This window comes from Aulonocara sp. 'chitande type north' Nkhata Bay, linkage group LG17, assembly GCF_057382095.1.
Source record: "Aulonocara sp. 'chitande type north' Nkhata Bay isolate Kocher_YH1m ecotype deep benthic linkage group LG17, A_spYH_male_GT1.1, whole genome shotgun sequence".
Taxonomy (NCBI): Eukaryota; Metazoa; Chordata; class Actinopteri; order Cichliformes; family Cichlidae; genus Aulonocara; species Aulonocara sp. 'chitande type north' Nkhata Bay.
Genome location: NC_141360.1, coordinates 19,404,738 through 19,423,360, shown reverse-complemented (window position 1 = coordinate 19,423,360; position 18,623 = coordinate 19,404,738). Strand labels below are relative to the sequence as shown.

The 18,623-nt window shown below is 41.5% G+C and overlaps 1 protein-coding gene across 2 annotated transcripts; it reads right to left on the bottom strand.

Moving 5' to 3' along the window:
• Positions 1–306: 306 nt before the first annotated feature.
• Positions 307–18,036, bottom strand: pthlha (parathyroid hormone-like hormone a). 2 transcript variants are annotated; one of them, XM_086268893.1, is made up of 4 exons: positions 17,879–18,036; positions 5,648–5,759; positions 1,182–1,718; positions 307–948 (listed from the first exon to the last, which is right to left on the bottom strand). In XM_086268893.1, exons 2-3 carry the CDS (start codon positions 5,752–5,754, stop codon positions 1,205–1,207), a joined length of 621 nt encoding a protein of 206 aa, XP_086125019.1. In that variant the 5' UTR covers positions 5,755–5,759; positions 17,879–18,036; the 3' UTR covers positions 307–948; positions 1,182–1,204. The 2 variants fall into 2 exon arrangements, with proteins under 2 accessions (XP_086125019.1, XP_086125020.1); XM_086268894.1 differs by lacking the exon at positions 17,879–18,036 and adding an exon at positions 5,853–6,112.
• Between the last annotated feature and the right edge of the window lie 587 nt (positions 18,037–18,623).

Below are 18,623 nucleotides of genomic sequence, written 5' to 3'. Positions count from 1 at the left end.
ACTATTGGTCATATATGCTCATCAACCACTTGTTAGGTACAGAAAAACTGAACTAAACTGAGATGTAAAATTAAAATGAAGTATTCCAAGTTGAACAATACTATTTACAGCATAGACAAGATATTACAGGTAAAAAACAGTTCATGAGCCATAAGGACGAGTTTTAAAGTTTAATCCACCACAGGTGATTTTTCCTCCACGCCCACAATGAACCATTTATTAGATAGAGCTGTTCAGTGTGGGTGTCGAGAAAAATGATAAGTGTTAGCAATAATGAAACAAAGACACGAGAGGCTGAGAGAAAGATACTGTCAAATGTTTAATCCATTCAGTACAGGCTGTTTATCTCAGTGCAAGTGCCAAAAACAACAATATGAAGCCGTGTTTGGTTTATGTACACATGTGATGTTTGGCCGTGAGAAGCAGAGCGGTTCGAAGACAACAAACTGAAAACAATCGAACAAACAGCAGCAGAGAAACAAAAATAAACTGGACCCTTGGACAGACCGACTGAAAGGTAACACAGAGAGACAACCGTCGTTTTTCTTCATTTCAATCACCCACAAACACAAGTCAATGAGCAAAATTAATGGTATATATATTTATATTTATATATCTAAAGTGCATTACGGTACAAAAATATAGAAGGTCAGCAGCACCTTGATACATTTACCAAATAAATACACCATTCAGACAAAATAAATTAATGCAAAAAACTGAACATAATTGGAATTTAAAAAAGGGAAAAGCAAGGATTCACAAAGAGTAAAATCTGTCGCCCTGCGGAGCGTCAATAAGGTTTATTTTCTTATCATATTCTGCTATCTACTCTGCTATATTTAGAATATTTACACATAATAAATATTTTCCAATTTCTTTCCAAACAATCACAGTTACAGAGTCTGTAATGTGAGCATTTAGGAGTCCACTCCAACCGTCCGAAGGTTTCTGCAACACAGAGACGGAGAAAAACAGGTGAATCAGGGTGAATTACAGAGCTCTAACTGTCCGCCCTATTTTTCAGACATCATCATCTCAGCTCCACAACACTGACACAGCACAGAGTCAGTGCACTGCTGCACTCTGCAGTATCTGCGGCTGTAATGCGGCACACGCGTGTTCTGAAAACTCTCTAATCATGTGATCATGTTCTGAAAACCAGGTCAGCTGTTTGGACTCACCTTCGTCAGAGACTGACGGCGTTTTAATGCAGCGCCCTCTGGAGGCCGAGCAGAGACCTCCACTCCAGGTGGAGTCCGCTACCCAGTTCATCCTCCAGCCTCCACCCCAAAGAGCGTGCCCTCCTCTTCCTCTTTTCCCCTTCCCTCCTCTTCCCAGCCCTCGATTTCTTCTTCTTTTTGCCCGACACTTTATTCACGCCGTCTTTGTATGTCTGCGACTTGTTGGTCTCCTGTGGCAGGTTGGTGCCCTCCTCCTCCTCCAGCCGGAAGCTGATGGGGAGGTTCTTGGTGCCTCCGGGGGGTTTGGAGTGCAGGGTGCTGCCGGTGGTGCTGAGGTTGATTCCCAGGCCGCCCCCCGGCATCCCGACTCCGGCGTCGCTGCTGCTCCCGCCTCCCCCTGTGGTCCGCATGGGGAGGTCACGGATCTCTGCCGTGTGGACTTCGTCCAAAAGCGCCTTCAGGAGTAAAACACGCTCATGTTCCATCATCATCCGGCCTTTGTCGTGCATCAGCTGAGCGTGACTCACCGAGCGTTTCCTGAACAGAAGAAAGAAAGAAGGTTTGTTTACATGAAGCTTTTCAATCAAACAAAAACAACAACGCCCTTTTAAATGTTTCAGAGCTCATGTCTGCAGGTTTCTCCTTAAATAAAAACACCCTGTGACTCTTGCTGGAATCAAAAGTGTTACCATCTACACCACAGGAAGCACTTCAAACTGAACCGTGCAAAATAAAATAATATTTTTATTGTTGAAAAATTTGGTCTAATATTTGTTTTTACAGGCTTATTGACGAAGCTAAACACATGTGCATTATTTTGGGTTGCTCCCTGTTGTCCACATACTTTTGGCATTTTAGTGTTGACCTGACTGACCAGCAGAGGGCAGCACAGGCAAACAGTTTGAAATGGAGCAGCCGGAGAAACTGTATCCTTCTTCTCCTTTATAAATTCGACGGCATTTCTTGAACACAGGTTTCGCTGCTGTCTTTCCTCTCCAGTTGTTTTTGGACAGCGCTGTTGCATCCATGCAGAGAAATGACCTGATTCATCAAACCACAGCCGTGCCGTTGCTTTCCAAGCCTTCTAAAAGTGATACAGAAGATCCCCGCCCTGCGAGGAGGTCCAGGAGGGTTTTCTCTCCTTTTAGATGAACATGAGCGCAGCCAACGCTTTCACTCTTCATCAGCGTGAATGTTAACCGGCACATTCGTGGCACTCAGACCCTTGAGGGATTACAAAAACTGCTGCCACAAACACTTCGTGCCAATTAAATGTGGTGGAGGAAAAAGAAAAAAAAAGCTGCTGTGATTCTGAAATGAAGCTGCACATTCCTCCACACTGAAAAAGTGAGTCATAATAAATCTATCGACTCTGATTTTAGCTGAAAACCCATCGGAGGAGTTCAGTCAGCAATAACACCATGAGCGTTACGATCGTTTAGTGTCAACTGCAGCAGCGCCACAGTTAAAACTCCACAGTTTGAAGAACGAAGGCCTAAAAAATGAAGCTGGAGTTCCTCTGACGTCCAGCAGAGGCTCCAGCAGTGAGTTTACAGCCTGACACGGTGTGTCTGTGGATAATTTCCTCCTTCATAACACCTGTACCAGGGAGCACATATTTAAAACTCACCCGTTTAACTCAGCTTTCATCTTAAAGCAGCTTAAGCTTAAAATTTGATCCATCTTATTTTTTTAACAAGCAGTTTCATGCTGGTTTAATCAAACCACCAACATGCTGAATCCAAGCAGAGCCTACACAATTTCACCTCCACAACATTAGTTAAGTTTCTCTCCTAAAGTTCATCCACTTTTTTCAAGACGAATCACAGTGATGGCAGGCTGCTGTGACGCAACACGGGGTAACAGCTGATTTAGGTTTAGAAGTTGACTGACACCATCGTCAGGATTTATGCTTTCCATGGTGCGTAAGGGTAGATGGACCTGTTTCCTCAGCTGATCATCATACCACTCGAAGACACACACACACACACACACACACACACACACACACACACACACACACACACACACACACATTCATGCAGCGCTTTTATCTATGACTCTTGCTTTCTCTTGTTTTGCCCCTCAGGTTTTTGACCTCACATCCACTGCAGCATCTCCCGTGAGCTCCATGCAGGGCTATGCTGACACGTGTGAGTCCTTATACTGAGGCTATGATAATTACTCTTCATATGCACTGACTTGTATTCTCTCACTGATTCAAAAACTCTGGCAAAGAATCTGTTACAGCAACGTAGAGTTAGAGTTACACGGTGACGCAGGTTAGGTTACCTGCGGTCTCAGTTCGAGGATGGATCCCCTGTTACAGCACAGAGGTATAATCTCAAAAATGCTGAAACTTGTTAAGTTTTACAAATCAAAGATCTACAAAGCTGTGAGGGATTCAGGCTTCGCCGCAATGTTGCTTTACTGCGAGTCTCTGAGACTAACAGAGCAGCGGACACAGGTCGAAGGCTGCACACTGCTGAGCGCCAACGCCGCCCAGACACTTCAGGTGTGTGAGCACACAAACAGCTTTAGCAGGAGATACCGGAGGTTCCCGTGATGCCCTCCTCCACCCCCTGCTTCATACAGCAAACTGAGTAAGTGAAGCCTGATGACTGAGCTGCCGCTTCTCATTCAGCTTTTCCTGCTGAATAATAAAAATATCCAGAGCAGAACACACAGGCGGCCTCAACAGCAGCTTGTGTTTATATATGCATACAGATATTTCCTGTAAATCGCCGCCTTTGAAAGCCGATCTGGTTCTGTTTTACCTTTAATAACAGTCACATCAAACACTCCACAGAGAGGAGGAGGAGCGGGAAAACAGGCCGGGACATCCTGCAGTGGCAGCGTTCCAGCGCCCCCCGTCCTCAGCCTGCCGGCTCTTAATTGTTTCTCTCTGTGGGAGACGAGTGAAAGACGAGTGTTTCCTAAAGGCAGCGGCGAGTGGTTAGAGATGATTCACGGCCCTGATGGCTGACAGTACCGGGCGGCTCTGATTCTGATGAATGTTTCTGATGTTACGGCCCCTTTTAAAAGAAATTTACAACTTTTTTTTGTCCGGCAAATAAAACACTAGAATTATTCCTGCATTAGCCCAAAACAACCACACCACAAGACACCCAGAAAAAAATGAAGAATACCACAAAATCCTGACAGTCATTGTTATTATTATTATTATCATTATTTTTATTATTATGATTGTTATTGGCTCCAGATTTAAAGGGACTTTTTTAAATCACTCGCTGCAGATTTTAACTAAAACTTTCACCACTAGGGGGCAGCGCTAGCTGAGACATGTGCTCCCTTTTTAGTCGCGCTCTGGCTTCACCAATAGTTTTTGCTTTTACTCGGTGACCAATTTAACAGTTAAAGTTTAAATTTAATCACGGCGCCATCTCCTGATTCAAAACAGTATTACAAGAAAGAAAAGCTCCGGTTTGACTTTGTTAATATCTCTAAAATCAACAAATGCTTTGGACATAAAGTCAGTGCAGTCGAGAGGTCATTATGTTGACCCGGTGATGTAAAAACAAAATAGTATTAAGTTTTAAAAATTTGAAATACCTTTAAACAAATTAATGTGCAATCATTCATTTGTTAACGTGTAACTCCTTAACAGAAAAAATGAGACCTATCTTTCATAAAACTGCTTCATGAATACCAAAAGTTCACGTTTGACAGCCTGAGAAGCACAAATTAAAAATGAAAAACCATGAAAAATTTTTTTTTTTTCTGTGAAGGTTCTCAGTCATCCAGGTCATCGTAGTCAAAGGAGCTTGCAAAGAAAACCGTCTGCACTTATTTTTTTAATATTAAAGAAAACATACTGAACTACAATTGAGTCTACGGAAAACAGGGTCAGAGGTCAATAGCTCCCACCGCTGGCTGATTTTTGATCCCTTCACTGCGCTCTTGTTTTTCTTTCCACCCAGGTAGCGTGAACCCCGTCCCCCCAAAAGTCCCATTAGGTACATATCACACACGGCAAGGGAAACGTCTGGAGTCCGTTAAGGAAAACCCGGAGCTCTGAATCACTCCGCTCTCCTCCTCCTCCTTCAGCGTCGGCTCAGAGCATCCTCCCAACGCTTACATCCAAAAACCATCTCAGCGATATGATCTTTCCAAAGTGGAAAAAAAGCTCCTGAAGTGTGTTTAAAATTCTGACCGAGCAGCGTGAAGGAGCATTTATTCTGCTTGGCATCAAACAGCTGAGCAGGTTTGGTTTGGTCCCAAGCCGAGCCGAACATCAGCATTATTCATCCAACTCACTCCCAAACAGCGAGGGAGGTCGGAGGGGTTTATCGCACCGAGATGGTCTCTGCTCTGGGTAAACATACAGGTGGGCGAAGGCTAACTAAACACAAACGAGCACATTTTCCAGCCTGCAGCTCACCCACCATGATGAGGCGAGCTGCTGGACACACATGAAAAGACTCAAAAATGAAATCCAGACTTACATTCTGCTGCTCAGGGCATCAATCGGCCGTCCAAAGTGCGGCACCGGAGAGCAGAGCAAGAAGACAGCAAAGCACCACTGCTGCAGGACCGTCCTGGAGAAGAACATTATTTCTGCAAAGAGAAGAAACAAGAAAGTCATCTCTCTTATTTCACCAAACAGTAGTTTAACCCAAACACGAGAAGAAAAGTTCACAGGAAACTTACATTCCCACAGCAGCACAGAAACAGAAAACACAGAAAACGAGTCCTTTCTCAAACTGTCTCAGGAGAAAATCCAGGTGATGACACCTTTAGGGGGGGAAAAGCAATCCCAACAAGCCAAAACTCATCCAGCAGCTCCTCTTTGGTTTGTTCCCAGTTTAAAGCCTCCTCATAGAGTGAGCAGGGAGGTCATCCAGCTGCAGCTACAGCGGTTAAAGGTGAACCCGACTGCAGTGCTGCAGGTCGCTCTGATGGGAGCATTTGTTGCATGGTGCCTGAGAGCTGCTGCAGGTCAGAGACGGGAAAGGGGAGGACTTGTTAACAGAGAGGAGGACCTCCTCACGCCTCCTTCAGGGAGGGGAGCAGAGGAGGAAACATGGCAGGAAGGTGGCGCTCAAGCAGCAACAAAAGCAAGAACCACAGCTGGATCTACGGAGGTCAGTTAGTGCCAACAGCACAGAGTCTGAGGCCACAGACGGCAGCACATACTTACTAAAGTCAGTCATTCCTGCAGCTGCATGTCAGCCTTTCACACTGTCACTGCACAGTTATCAAGGTCTAAATCATCACAACAAGGATATTGTTGTGATGTAAAAAACATGAATGACATTTAAACACATTTTTAAAGCAACTTTTTATAACTTCAGACACTAGTGTATATATTCTGTGTCTAATGTAAGCTAATGTGTTGCACACTGAGAAAATAGCATCACACCTTTTGGATTTTAGTGGAAAATCAGCCCACACCCTACTCTGCATCATTTAATCACTAAATGATTAATTTTTTAAATTAAATAATAAAAAAAATCATGTCAACCCCTCACAAAGCTCTTAATATCACCCGGTTTTCTGTATGACATCATAGCAGGAATATCTTTGTTAGGCCATGAGAGGCACATGAGCCCACCACATGTTCTTCAAACCCTCCACATGTGAGGGGCAGCCAGTCAGAAAAACTTAAAGCAGAACATGTATTTTTTTTATTTCTTTTCTTCAGTGCTGATCACAGCTCGACTGTAATTCGTTTTTAAATCTCAATATTCAGTTCAGTAAAACCAAAGGTGAAGTCTGTGATATCAGGCGATGGCAGCGTCGCTGCGCCTAAACTTGGTGATGGTTTATGAGCGATCCACTCTGACAGCGGGTGTCAGCAGCGACCGTGAGCCATCACTGGCCTTTAGACTCGAGGAGTTAGGTGGTTTGTCTCAGGTACGATGCCTCTGAGGACAAAATCGAAGGAGGGTGATGAGGTCTGGCAGGTTCAGCCCTTACCTGTCAGTGCAGCGAGGACGTGCACAGAAAACAAATCACGTGTATCAACACACTGCAGATCAGGACATTTTGAAACTATGAAGAAAGTCGAGCGGTCCATTATTGTTTCATATTGTTGTGAGTGAGACGCTATAGAGTCTCCGTTAACAAGTATGCAAAACTGTACTTTCATCTATCTTAATTTGCAAATGGGATGTAATTAAATTATATACATTTTGATAACATTTCACTGTAAAGTTCATTAACTTTTAATTCTAATATTTCATGGGCTGACTTGTTCTTAAGAGTAGAAAAGGGAAGTTTAACAACCTTAAAGTTACGTAAAATAAAGATAAAAATCCTGGAAAAGTTCAGATTCATCTGTATCTAGTGTAGCTCTGCATTAGCTCCATACGCCGAGCTTACATAAGAGCGATGACAGTCTTGGTGGTCTGAGGCTGTTTGATCCTCACACATGAGGAATGTTTCCAGCTGAGTCGTATTTAACGTGATTAGATCAGATTAGATCAGATTCCTGTAATCAGGTGTAGAGATCAACGTGTGGGGACGGAGCTGCTGACAGAAATGATTCAGTTTAATTACAACAGATCAGATTTATAAGTCGGGAGAAACCTAACATGCAAATATGAGACTTACACTCTGGAAACAATACACTTCTGTATTTTAAAGCCTACTGAAGCAGCTGGTTTCCATCATGATGCTAAAAAAAATACTCATAGTAAATCCATGGATAGACTGTATGTGAAAGATGGACATAGCCACCTAGCAGTTTCTAGACTCCATTTCGAAGCGTCACCAAGGTTAACAATAAAGGAGCCACAGAGGATTTCTACCCAGGAAACAGTGAGTACACTTTCCATAATGTTAGGCTACAGTGAACTCACGACCCCTGGTTTACAAGACCAGTGCTCTAACCCCTGAGCTATGCAGCCTGGTATGCAAGGTGAAGCTCCACCCACCACACCTGGCCAGCACTCAGGTGAGAGGCCTTCTAAGATTTTCGGACATGCAAAAGAGCTAAAGCAACACAAGAGTGAAGTTTAAACTGATGTTTCAAAATACATGTCCCACATATGAGATTATTATTATTATTAACAACTTAAGTTAGTTGAATTAGAGTTTTTCTTTTTTTTGTGATTTTTAGACATTATGACCTCATTAAGCTAGTCTGAGAATTGGCTACACTGCCACTCAAGCTCTAACAACAACCTTTAAGACAAGCCATTAAAACTGTTAATATTTGTGACATATTAGCAATTTCAAATCTGATGAGCCAAAATGAAGCAATGAATTTTGAATTCTATTGAAGGTTTGGCAGAGGAGTTACAGCTAAAACACGCGGCACGTCATCCTGAAAGCAGAAGAAATTTTTTATAGTTTGTGGATTGAACGGCATATTTGTTTAAAACAGCTTTGAGTAACGATGTCTTGCAAAAGCACCGGATTTACATGTTTTATTTAATTTTGTCTGAGAAATGTGCATAACACACCTGATGTAAGCTGAATTTATACTTTTAACTGCTGCTTTTTAAAAAAATAAAATCATTTAATCTATGAAATACATTAACAGTGCAGTTTTTCAGTGAAGCACATCAATGTTCTGATCGCTGAGAAAACTAACAGACCTGTTTTACTCAGTATGTAAACATTAGATGATCAGAATACAAATCTATACATCAACCTTCTGGCTTCAAGTGGAGCCCCCAAGTTTCCTAAGTTAACCCCCACATATGTGAGAGCAAACAAGAGTAAGTCAGACAATCACGGCGGGCAGCAGCGCCATCGCCCTACCTTGCTCTGACTGACACTCGTTGAAATATCAGCAATGTGTTCCAGCTGTCGCTTCCCACAATTAAGACCAGATCTCACAGAAAAACGCAGCCCAGTGCACACTCAGCGGGTCTTATCTCTGTGGCGGGGAAATCACTGGTGGGAAAAAATGTTTACTCGAGCATGTGGCATCAACTTTTCGCATGTTTGAAGCTGAGATTTATGTGCAATTGTACAAGTTTTTCTAACCCAGCGCCATGGAAACGCTAGGTTCGAAGCATGATTAGAAACAATAGACAGGAGATTGATGTTACTGACGTTTCAGCCAACTGACGTCTGAGTGCACACAAACATTTCTTGGCTTTCTCTTCAGGAATGTTAGCACCGATTCCCAAACAGGAGTTCCACTTAGATATAATTACAGTTTATAAATTATCCTTCATTGTAGCATGAATCCACCAACAGCATCAAAACCACATGATCTACACTACTGTGCAAAAGTCTTAAGCCACCCCTCATTTCTTTTTATTTCTTTGAGCCAGACTTTGTGTATTTCATTTTTTTTTTCTTTAGCATTACTTCCCCAGGCTTTCACAGTTCTTCTTTGGACTCTGGCTGCTTTTCGACTCATTTCAAGTCCAGTCCTTGTACTGACCATTTTCAGAGGAATTATTTTTTTTGTTGTTGTTGTTAAGCCCATTAACTCTGACCTATGGCTAATTCAAGCATAAAAAGACTCCTAACTAAAGGGATAAACCAGTGTTGTGTCTACATAGCACAGACAACTAAGCAAAGAACAGATTTAAAATTGTATCTTGAGGCTCGTTGTTACTAGCATCAGAAAAACACAGTGTTTCTTCCCATTTCTGTAGCCGAATCTGTGAAAAATGCCAACGATAACACAGTTTGACATAAAATTGTATTTTTGCATAAACAAGGTGATTCCCAAAGAGCTGTTAGCTAAAAACCTAGCATATCTCAGCACAGTGTGAAGTGTCAGTTAAAAAAGGGAGGAAACTGGACAAGTGAAGGACAAAAAAAAGAATGTGAGGCCTAAAAGACTTTCTACAGCAGATGAAAGATATCTGAAAGTCTTGTCAATAAGAAAGAGGAAAACATCCAGATAAGATCTCAGAGATGCATTTGGACCATCAGCTGATCAATCCATGTGTGAGAGGTATAATAGTGAGTTCTCTAAAGTCGACATCCAAACTGCATGAAGCCACTGTGATAAAACACAAGGGTTTCTAAGCTTCATTTTCACATCTCAATGTTAGCATTTTAGCCTCCACTAGATTGTTTTTTGGAGACAGAAGCGTCCATGCTGACCTGTTTACAGATGGCCTAATACTTGACAGTGTTCAGGCTCTCTGCACAACAAACACCTCACTGAGCATGTGCCAGAAAAGTAAATGGATGCTGGTTTCTGTAACTCCTGATGTTTGTCCTGCACTCCTTCTTCCTCCTTCTCTCTTAGATGTTTCTTCTCTTGTCCAGCCAAACAGATATGAATAAATAAAGCTAAAACATCCTAGCTGGACCCTCCTTGAGTTACATGCAGACTCTGTCTTGGCTGGCTGTCTGTATTTAAAGAGCTGGACCTGGGTTTATGTTGGGACAGCTTTAATCAGTGTACCAGCTAACCCGAGCCTTCATCAGCTCCTCTAAGCGTAAAGAGCAGCATGAAAGGTGAAGATTAGCCCACTGTGCGCTCTGAAAATGTTTAGCTAACATTACTGACAGCCTCCTGGAGTTTCAGAAGAGCTGCGCTCCTCCTTCATGCACATATAGATATTTATCAGGGCTTCCCTGCAGCACGGACTCTGAGTCTAAGGCAACTGGTGCAGTTGAGTCAGGCTGTGTTTTCAATTTACCCAATTATCTCAAACATTTTGGCTTGGCGACTGTGGTCTATTGATGCGTCCTTGATTTTTACCCAGAAATAGCAGCTTCACTGTAAAGGTCACTGTATGAACATGAGAAGCACACAATGAACACATTATTTGTTAAACCTGCAGGCTGCCAACATGAGCCCTGGACGCGGTGATGCAACAGAGCTTTCTGCTGCGCTTTTCATTCATTAGTGATCATAAACAGAATCCATTGTTCCCTCCCCAGTCACTGCTCGCAGTATAAAACAAGTCAACATTTGATGGTGAATGATTAATGCCAGAGGGAATCAGGGGAGTCGTTTTCCCCACAGTTTGTCTGCAAATTAGTCGAGTTCCTTCCAGTTTATGAGCTCCTCTGGTTGGAGCTGATTCAGGAACACGAAGTCCAGCAGATCCTCTTTACACCAGAGGACAAACAGAGGAATGCCATAGGTCTGTGGCGGGAACATGTCCATGTCCCTACTCCTCCTCCAGAGGCTGGAAAGAAAGCTCTCATGTGCTTTTGGCCTGTGAAAGCCACTTTACCTGCATGTAAACAGGTACAAGAAAGAAAAAGTATTTTCCTGGCAGCAAGCAGCCTGTGGGGTCTGAGCCAGGAAAGCTGTTTTACATTCACAGAAAATTGCTGGGTTTTGGCAGAGCACCACATACACAAAACAAATGTCCGCTTTTAATCTGTGCGACGGCGCCCCGCCTCCCCTGCCTCTCTGCTTTTGAAAACAATTCTACACACAAAGCCATGTACTGTTGGCGTGCACCCCCATCCACGGCCCTGACTCCCTCCTGAGAGCCCCTGCATCTCCTATAAGTCGTCACAACACGGTCAGGTGAGGGGTGTCTAAGGAGATGCTCAACAGAAAACCTGCCACAACACTGAGGAAACATTTGGACTCTGCTAGAGTAGCTTTGTATGGTTCACAGCTCAAAGTAATCCTTCTTTATCTCACACCAGGCCTTGGTGCAGCCCAGTGGCTCTCCTGACTCTTTAAAACAACTTCCTTCCACCCAAACTCTGATAAGCATGCAGTGAATTTCCAATCGTGTCAGCTGGTCATGAGGCTGGGGTGGGGAGTAGAAAACTCTGGGAATCTGTCTGCAGCAGCTCTCATAGTCAAGGAATTACTGTTTGTGGTTGGACCACGGTGGTGGAGCATGTGTTCCTGTGGTGGGCGTGGGTTGTATAAAGTGAATGAGAGTAAAACAAGAGGGTGGGAGGCTGAGAGTTTCTGTCCATCCAAATACAAACTGTACATTCCTGAATTCCTCAGGTCAAACATGTCACCACTGAGCAAGGACAGGGCCGCGAGGAGGAGGAGGTAAGCCAGAGGTCAAAATGAGAGCGAGGGGAAGGCCACCCCTGAGCGAGGGAGAGGTAGCGACTACTCCTGGTCTCTTCATCATCGCTCACTCATCTTCATCCATCACCCTTCCCCGCGGCCTCCATTCCTCACAGCGAAAACTCCTTTGTGATTTAGGGCGAGTCTTCCAGCTACCATCGCGCAAGTGCCGTCACGTCTGTTCAGAGTGTGAGGCCAACTCTTGTTCACAGGAGTGTTCATGCCTCACTTCAAGGTGGAATGATTACAAACACACACTCGTTCCAGTCAGCTGCACGACATTACACAGCGGCACAAAAATAACTCAATCAAACTTATTCATATGTTATTAATGCACAACACCAGCTGTAATGTTACACCACCCACCAGTAACCAGGACTGCAACCCAGAGACACCTGTCAACACCGCCCGCCAGTGATGTCAGACATAAGAAGAAAAGCTCCATAAAATTTTACTATTTTACTATTCATTATCTATGATATTTTTTACATTTACTATTTTATTATTACAAACAACACATGCACAGTAATGACTTGGTATGAAGACTGTTTCGCAGTAAGCTAATAAATAACCTGGTGACGTAAAAAAGAAAGAAGGCTGCTGCGACTAGCACTGTTAGAGCTAGCCACTCTCCACAAACTGATAGCAACACTTAAATCACAAGAACAAGTGCAACAGACTCAAATTAGCAACACATTCTTTTACTACTTTAAACTACATAGATATGTTTGACTATTTCCATTCAACAGATTGTCTCAAGCTAATGTTATCATTAGCGTTACTATGTTGCTATTATATTTGGATGATATGCGCTTGTAGAAAAACAATCTAGAAAATTAGGAGCAATAAAATAATTTTTAACGTACAAAGAAGAATATACAGGTAGTTGGGTTGTGTAACCACACTGGGTAAATCTGCCCCCTTGTGTTGAAGGTTGAAATTTTCCTCATGTTTTTTTTTTTTTTTTACATAAAGTACCCCTACAGAGTGATTTTAATCAGATTGAAATGATGGTAGAATATTTATTCTATATCATCTACGTTTTAAATTTTTTTGAATAAACCTTGTGAAAAAATGCAATTGCTTCTTTTTCAGTTATTTTTCCTGCCCGCTGGATGTCTGTGGGGTTGCTGCTGTTCGTTAGCTCTTTAACTGGAAACGAGTAGCCTCCACAGTTGGTTTTAATAATCCCCTAGACTGCCACTTTCTTTGTCGTTATGTAACAGCGGGATCCTGAAATATTCTAAAGACATTAAGTGAAGTTTTGTTTACATTCTTGCATAGTGTATATTTTTATAATGACTTCTCTGCACTAATGTAAAGTTTATGCAGGATAGTTTCATATGTGTCGGGACTGATAAGTTCTTATAGTTTTTACAGAGTTGTGCTGTTTTATAAAAATACATGGCATGGGTGTAGTCTGTGTGGTTCTGTGAATGATAGAAAGGCTTGAACGAAGTCTGCAGTGGTAATGTTGTAGGCAAAGAGAGCTGTGTTCCTCAGTTGGCTTTATTAATCGAAGCCAACTGCCTGTTTTCACTGATGTGTCATCTAAACTCCCACCAGGAGCCAGCAACTTAAAAAAACGATATCATACGTCAGCACAAGTAACTGAAGAGGAAGAGCAACGCTCAGCAGAAGTCATTCCTGCAGTTCTCTGGCATTAACTCTCAGCAGGATGAATGTTACAGCAGCATAGAGCTCCGAACACCAGCATCATGGAGAGACCAGGGGAAGGCGCCTGCTGTCTGCCTCTCAGGCTCTTAGGGTGAATTTTGCAGATGTCCCCACATGGGTGTGCATAATCTGCTGGTGTGTCACTCTTGGATCCCACCAAGGCAATCAAGTCCCTAAACTCAATTAGATCTGATTATGGTTAGTGCTGCACTGCCAGCAAACTGGATTAGAATATGGAGAGGACAGAAAGTGGTTTTGAGCAGTTTTGACTTGCTAAACAGTCTTTATGGGTTTAGGCTTGTGATTAGATTAGCATTTAAAGGGAGACACTGAAGGTATTTGACTCTCTAAAGCAGTCTTTAGTACCAAACTGTGCTGTCTGTGAATATGTCTATGATAACAGGACCACCTGCTTGTATTTAGTTTGGATTACAGGAAGGATGAATCACTATCGGCAATTCTCAGACATTAGGATCCAGCAGCGAATGAGCGTCCCCCACAAAACAGAAAACAGGCTAACTGTAAAATTTTGGTGAGAAAACAAAAAAGCAACAACCCAAAAAAACCTCAAGAATTCATTAAAACAAACTCATTAGTGATGCAGTGTGGTGATCGATCATGAGCACCACAGAGACATGAGATAATAACCTCACTAAAAACCACAAAGAGCATTAGGAATGGACACAGCTTCTAGGTCAGAAACGTAAAGCCTGTGCAGAAATGCCTTTAACCTGCTTTCTATTCTACCAGATGGTGAACGCTGTGGTTGCTGTTACACCCCTCTGAAACCCCTATTCTTTTTGCAGTGGCTGTGCAAGAGTCTGCAGGTGTTGCCTGGGCTGAATTGACCATTGAGGTGTTGATAAAGGCATGTCTGATACAGACTTTGGAGAGACACACCAGTTTTTGTCTTCATGCTCTTTGCAATACAAACTATTTTAGCAAATGTAAAATAAAACCTATGCTTTTTGAAACTTTGATGTCAGTACTTATGTTTATATTGCGGCATGTTTATATCATAACATAAGATGGGGGCTCATCCAGGATATTTTGGACTCTATTTTGGATATTTTTGAAAAGATTAAAAAAATTGTTTTTTTTAGTGGGTGAGTGATGGTTACAGTGTTCACTGTGATTGAGCAAACTCTCATTAGTCGATATGTTTCAGGCATCAAAGCACTTGTTTGTTGTTTTCCTTTATTGTTTAAGTTTATCATGTTTGGGGGTTTTCCTGGGGTATGCTTCAGAGTTTGGTAGACTACATCTCTGGTCTGCTGCCTGCTCTCAAGTTTTCGTTTAAAGTTTCCTTGAGCCTGGTACTCCACTGAGGAGTAGGTAGGTAAAGTTTTTTGTTGATGGTGTATTTGGGAGTTGCTCAAAGTAAACCAGTGGCACTGAACTCTGCAGGAAATAGAGATCAGGTTGAGACCACGCATTATTTATGGTCCTATGGCTGAAGCAGGTGGGCCTTATGTTGAATTAGCATATAGTATGTAGTTGTAGCCATGTCTATAGATCTAGTACACCAGTGTTGATGGATGCTAAATAATGAGGTGATTGCTTTGTGCTATTACCTTTAGTGCTGTGGATAATCTAGCTACTTTTGTTGGATCACTTGTGAGTGCTGTTGGCCAGGTAATGGAAATAACACTTTGTGGTGCTGAGCCACTCTTGTTGAGATTATTGTGTAGAAATGGCTTTTGTAGTAGTTTTGTAGTAGTGGCTCCATTTGTAGTTGGTTGCTAGTATGCTCCCCAATTGGTTGGGGCAGATGATTGTTGGGGTTTTCTCTCTTATATTATTGTCTATCTGTCTTAAACTATAAAGCTTGTTAACCACACCTGGTGAGGCGTGGATAAAGACATAGCTCAGATGCTAGATTTTCCTCCTTGTTTCTCCCTTTTGTATGTGCTCAAGGTTTTGTATATGTAATTGTATGTGTATGTGCATTTTATATGTAAACTTGTTTACTTTAAATAAAGTTTTTTTAAAAAAAAAAAAAAGATAAAGACATAGCTCAGGCTGACTTTGGAGAGGCACACTAGTTTTTCTCTTTATGGCCTTTGCGGTACCAACTATTTTAACAGTAGTAAAATATAACCAGTTTTTTTTTTTTTTAACTTTTGAGTCAGTCTCCACGTTAATGTTGCTCATAACACTGCAAAAAGACTTCTGGTCCTGTCAAAGTACAGTATATAAGGAAAAGAGCTCTGACTTAGAACCTTACTAAACTTAAGGACTGTCGCTCAGTTTGGATCATACTGAACAAAATATAAAATCTATTTTATAGATCTTGGTCATACCGATTTTCAAAATGGAGGATGCTCATTGGCTAATGACAAATTGTTAGCCAATGAATGGTCTGTTTTACAAACAGACCAACCCATCTCATCACATCCACACTTTTGTAATCAAGGTGGATGGCACAACGCTCAGATTTCAAAAATTAAATGATGAGGTTATTTTTTTTACTTTTCTTCTGTCCTTGACCTAAGTATGAAAATAATGTCAAACCAAATAATTTAAAAGAAGACTCTTCACTTTTCATTTGAAATACCACGCTGAAAAACACCAAAACACAAAACATGCACATAGGCAATTCAAACTTTTCATCATTGGTAAAAGAGATCTTATAGAAACAGAAATATGCAGTCGTAATATAAAAGTTTCTCCTGTGTGCTATGGTTACTGGTTGGTGGGAAGTCTGAAAATGTTAATAAGTAAGAAAATAAACTCCAAGTTTCTCAGAAGTGGAATAATATATCTTTGACTCATGTGCCAGTCACCTTTAGTTGCAAACCAGGTTTTCCCTGGAATTCACATACAGTGGAGTGTTGTGCAGTAAAACATAAATAATCTGACAGGAAAAGCATAACATGAGAATCGGATAGGAGTCATTCTTCGAAGAAAAGCTAAAATTTTTTTCTTTTTTTCTGATTCACAGGATGAGAAAGGACACGAGTCTCTGTGGGACTGTGACGGAGCACAGTAGAAAAAAAATCCACTCCCTTCAGTCTTTCCTTTAGTGGTGGATCATTTTAAATCCTCGTTGTATTTAACAGCTATTTTATAGTTTAAACTGATGGTGACAGCATTTCTTCTCAATGAACACAAAACCCTGCATTATCTTTCTGCCATGTTTTGTAAAATCAGATATTGCTTTATTATGAGCTATGATTTCTGACAGATGTTCATGCACAAAATGACCACTACCTCTTCCTCACACAGACCACATTTATACTTCATATATAGTTGATAGTTACTAGCTGTCTAGTCTATTCAGACTGGTAGCTGTTATGAAGCACACATGCTTCATTGTCCCTACTATGCTCAGTGTCACAGTTTTGTACTTAGAAAAATAAATTTAAAAAAAGCTACATGGATAATAAAGTCACCAATAAACACAATAACCATGCTAATATTTAAGTGTTTCAAATTTCTGTCCAAGTACGGTACAGTCTTTTGTCCTTTAAACGGCACCTCAGCATGCCAACACACTCAAAACTTTGTCCAAACAGGTTCTCTCAGTTCTTAAAGACCCAATCTTGACCCTATCAGACAGGCTCAGGGGCAATAATCAGTGTTATTGGTTCTGGGTCAGATTTTAATTGTTTTTTATTACGCTTTGTTCTCTTTGGACCAGGATAATTTGCCATCAGAGCCATCTCTTTCAAATAAATGTAACATCCACCTGATCTAGATTTACAGGTAGGAGCAGGATTACATTTAGTTTTAGTCATATGTTTAAAAATGGATCTGTGAATAAATATGAAGATGTTAGCTTATAATACATTTCTAAATAAGAGTCATAAATACATTTTTGCATTATATTATTTTCTATTAAAAGCTATTCTATAGTTCTATACAAAGATTTGGACATTAACGTAACTTCAACTCTAACCCTGTTCTCAATTTGCTGTTCAGAAATGTGGTGGATAAGACAGAATTTTCTTTCTATGAAGGACTACTCTGCAGACAGAAGCACAAACCCAACATCTTGGTTTCTTTACTCTGTTCAAAGTCGTCTCCGTCCTCCTGTGCACATATGACAACAATTAATTGTTTTGCATTTTGTACTCACCAGTTTTAGAGTTCCTGTCTTCTTCTGATTCTTCTGATTACGAATCCAATGAGGAGTTGTAAAGAAAATCAAAATTTCCTCACTCCTCTTGTCATTAGAGGTGTTCCTCTGAAGAGAGAGGAAGGTTTGTCGGCTTCTGCCGGAGTGTTTCTGCTCCTGAAGGTTTGCAAAGCCTTATAAATAAGGTTAAGCCCTCCTGTTGACATCATATGCCGGTCACTGCCATCATCACCGCCTCATGGTAGCAGCAGAAGCCATAAGGCTGCATATATAATTAGATGGATGAACTTACTCACTCGATCTGCTCTGCACTCCTCCCACATCCCTTCATTTTAAAAGAGGAAACACAAGACACCACAACTTCACTTCAATTCAGAGTCAGATCTAATGACACATGTAAGTGCTCCTTCTTGTGTTTGGTTCCCGGCCAGTAAATCTGGTTTCTTCTACCAGTTGTGGTTGTTTTACTCTTGCTTTGTTAAAAATTTCAGTGTTTTTTACTTTTCTGCACGTCACTGAGGCGTGCCAATAAAATAAAATATTATTCTTTCACCTTCTTAACCTTTACTTAGGCAGATTAATATGATAATTTAAAAGCCAGTCATGAAAACAGAATTGAGACAAACCAGCCGAGGTGGGTGTTGTGTCTGTCTTTGTCTCGGTTTTAATTCTACTCTATTAAATAACGACCCCCTGCTGCAGACTTTTGTTTGCCTGTCCGGAGGCGGGAGGGAAAAAAGAGAAA

What these genes read in the sequence shown, in the direction of transcription:
- pthlha (XM_086268893.1), bottom strand. Translation starts at nt 5,754, where the DNA reads ATGTTCTTCTCCAGGACGGTCCTGCAGCAGTGGTGCTTTGCTGTCTTC. An exon ending in GATGCCCTGAGCAGCAGAAT is followed by an intron (nt 1,719 to 5,647) that starts GTAAGTCTGGAT and finishes TCTTCTGTTCAG; the next exon opens with GAAACGCTCGGTGAGTCACG.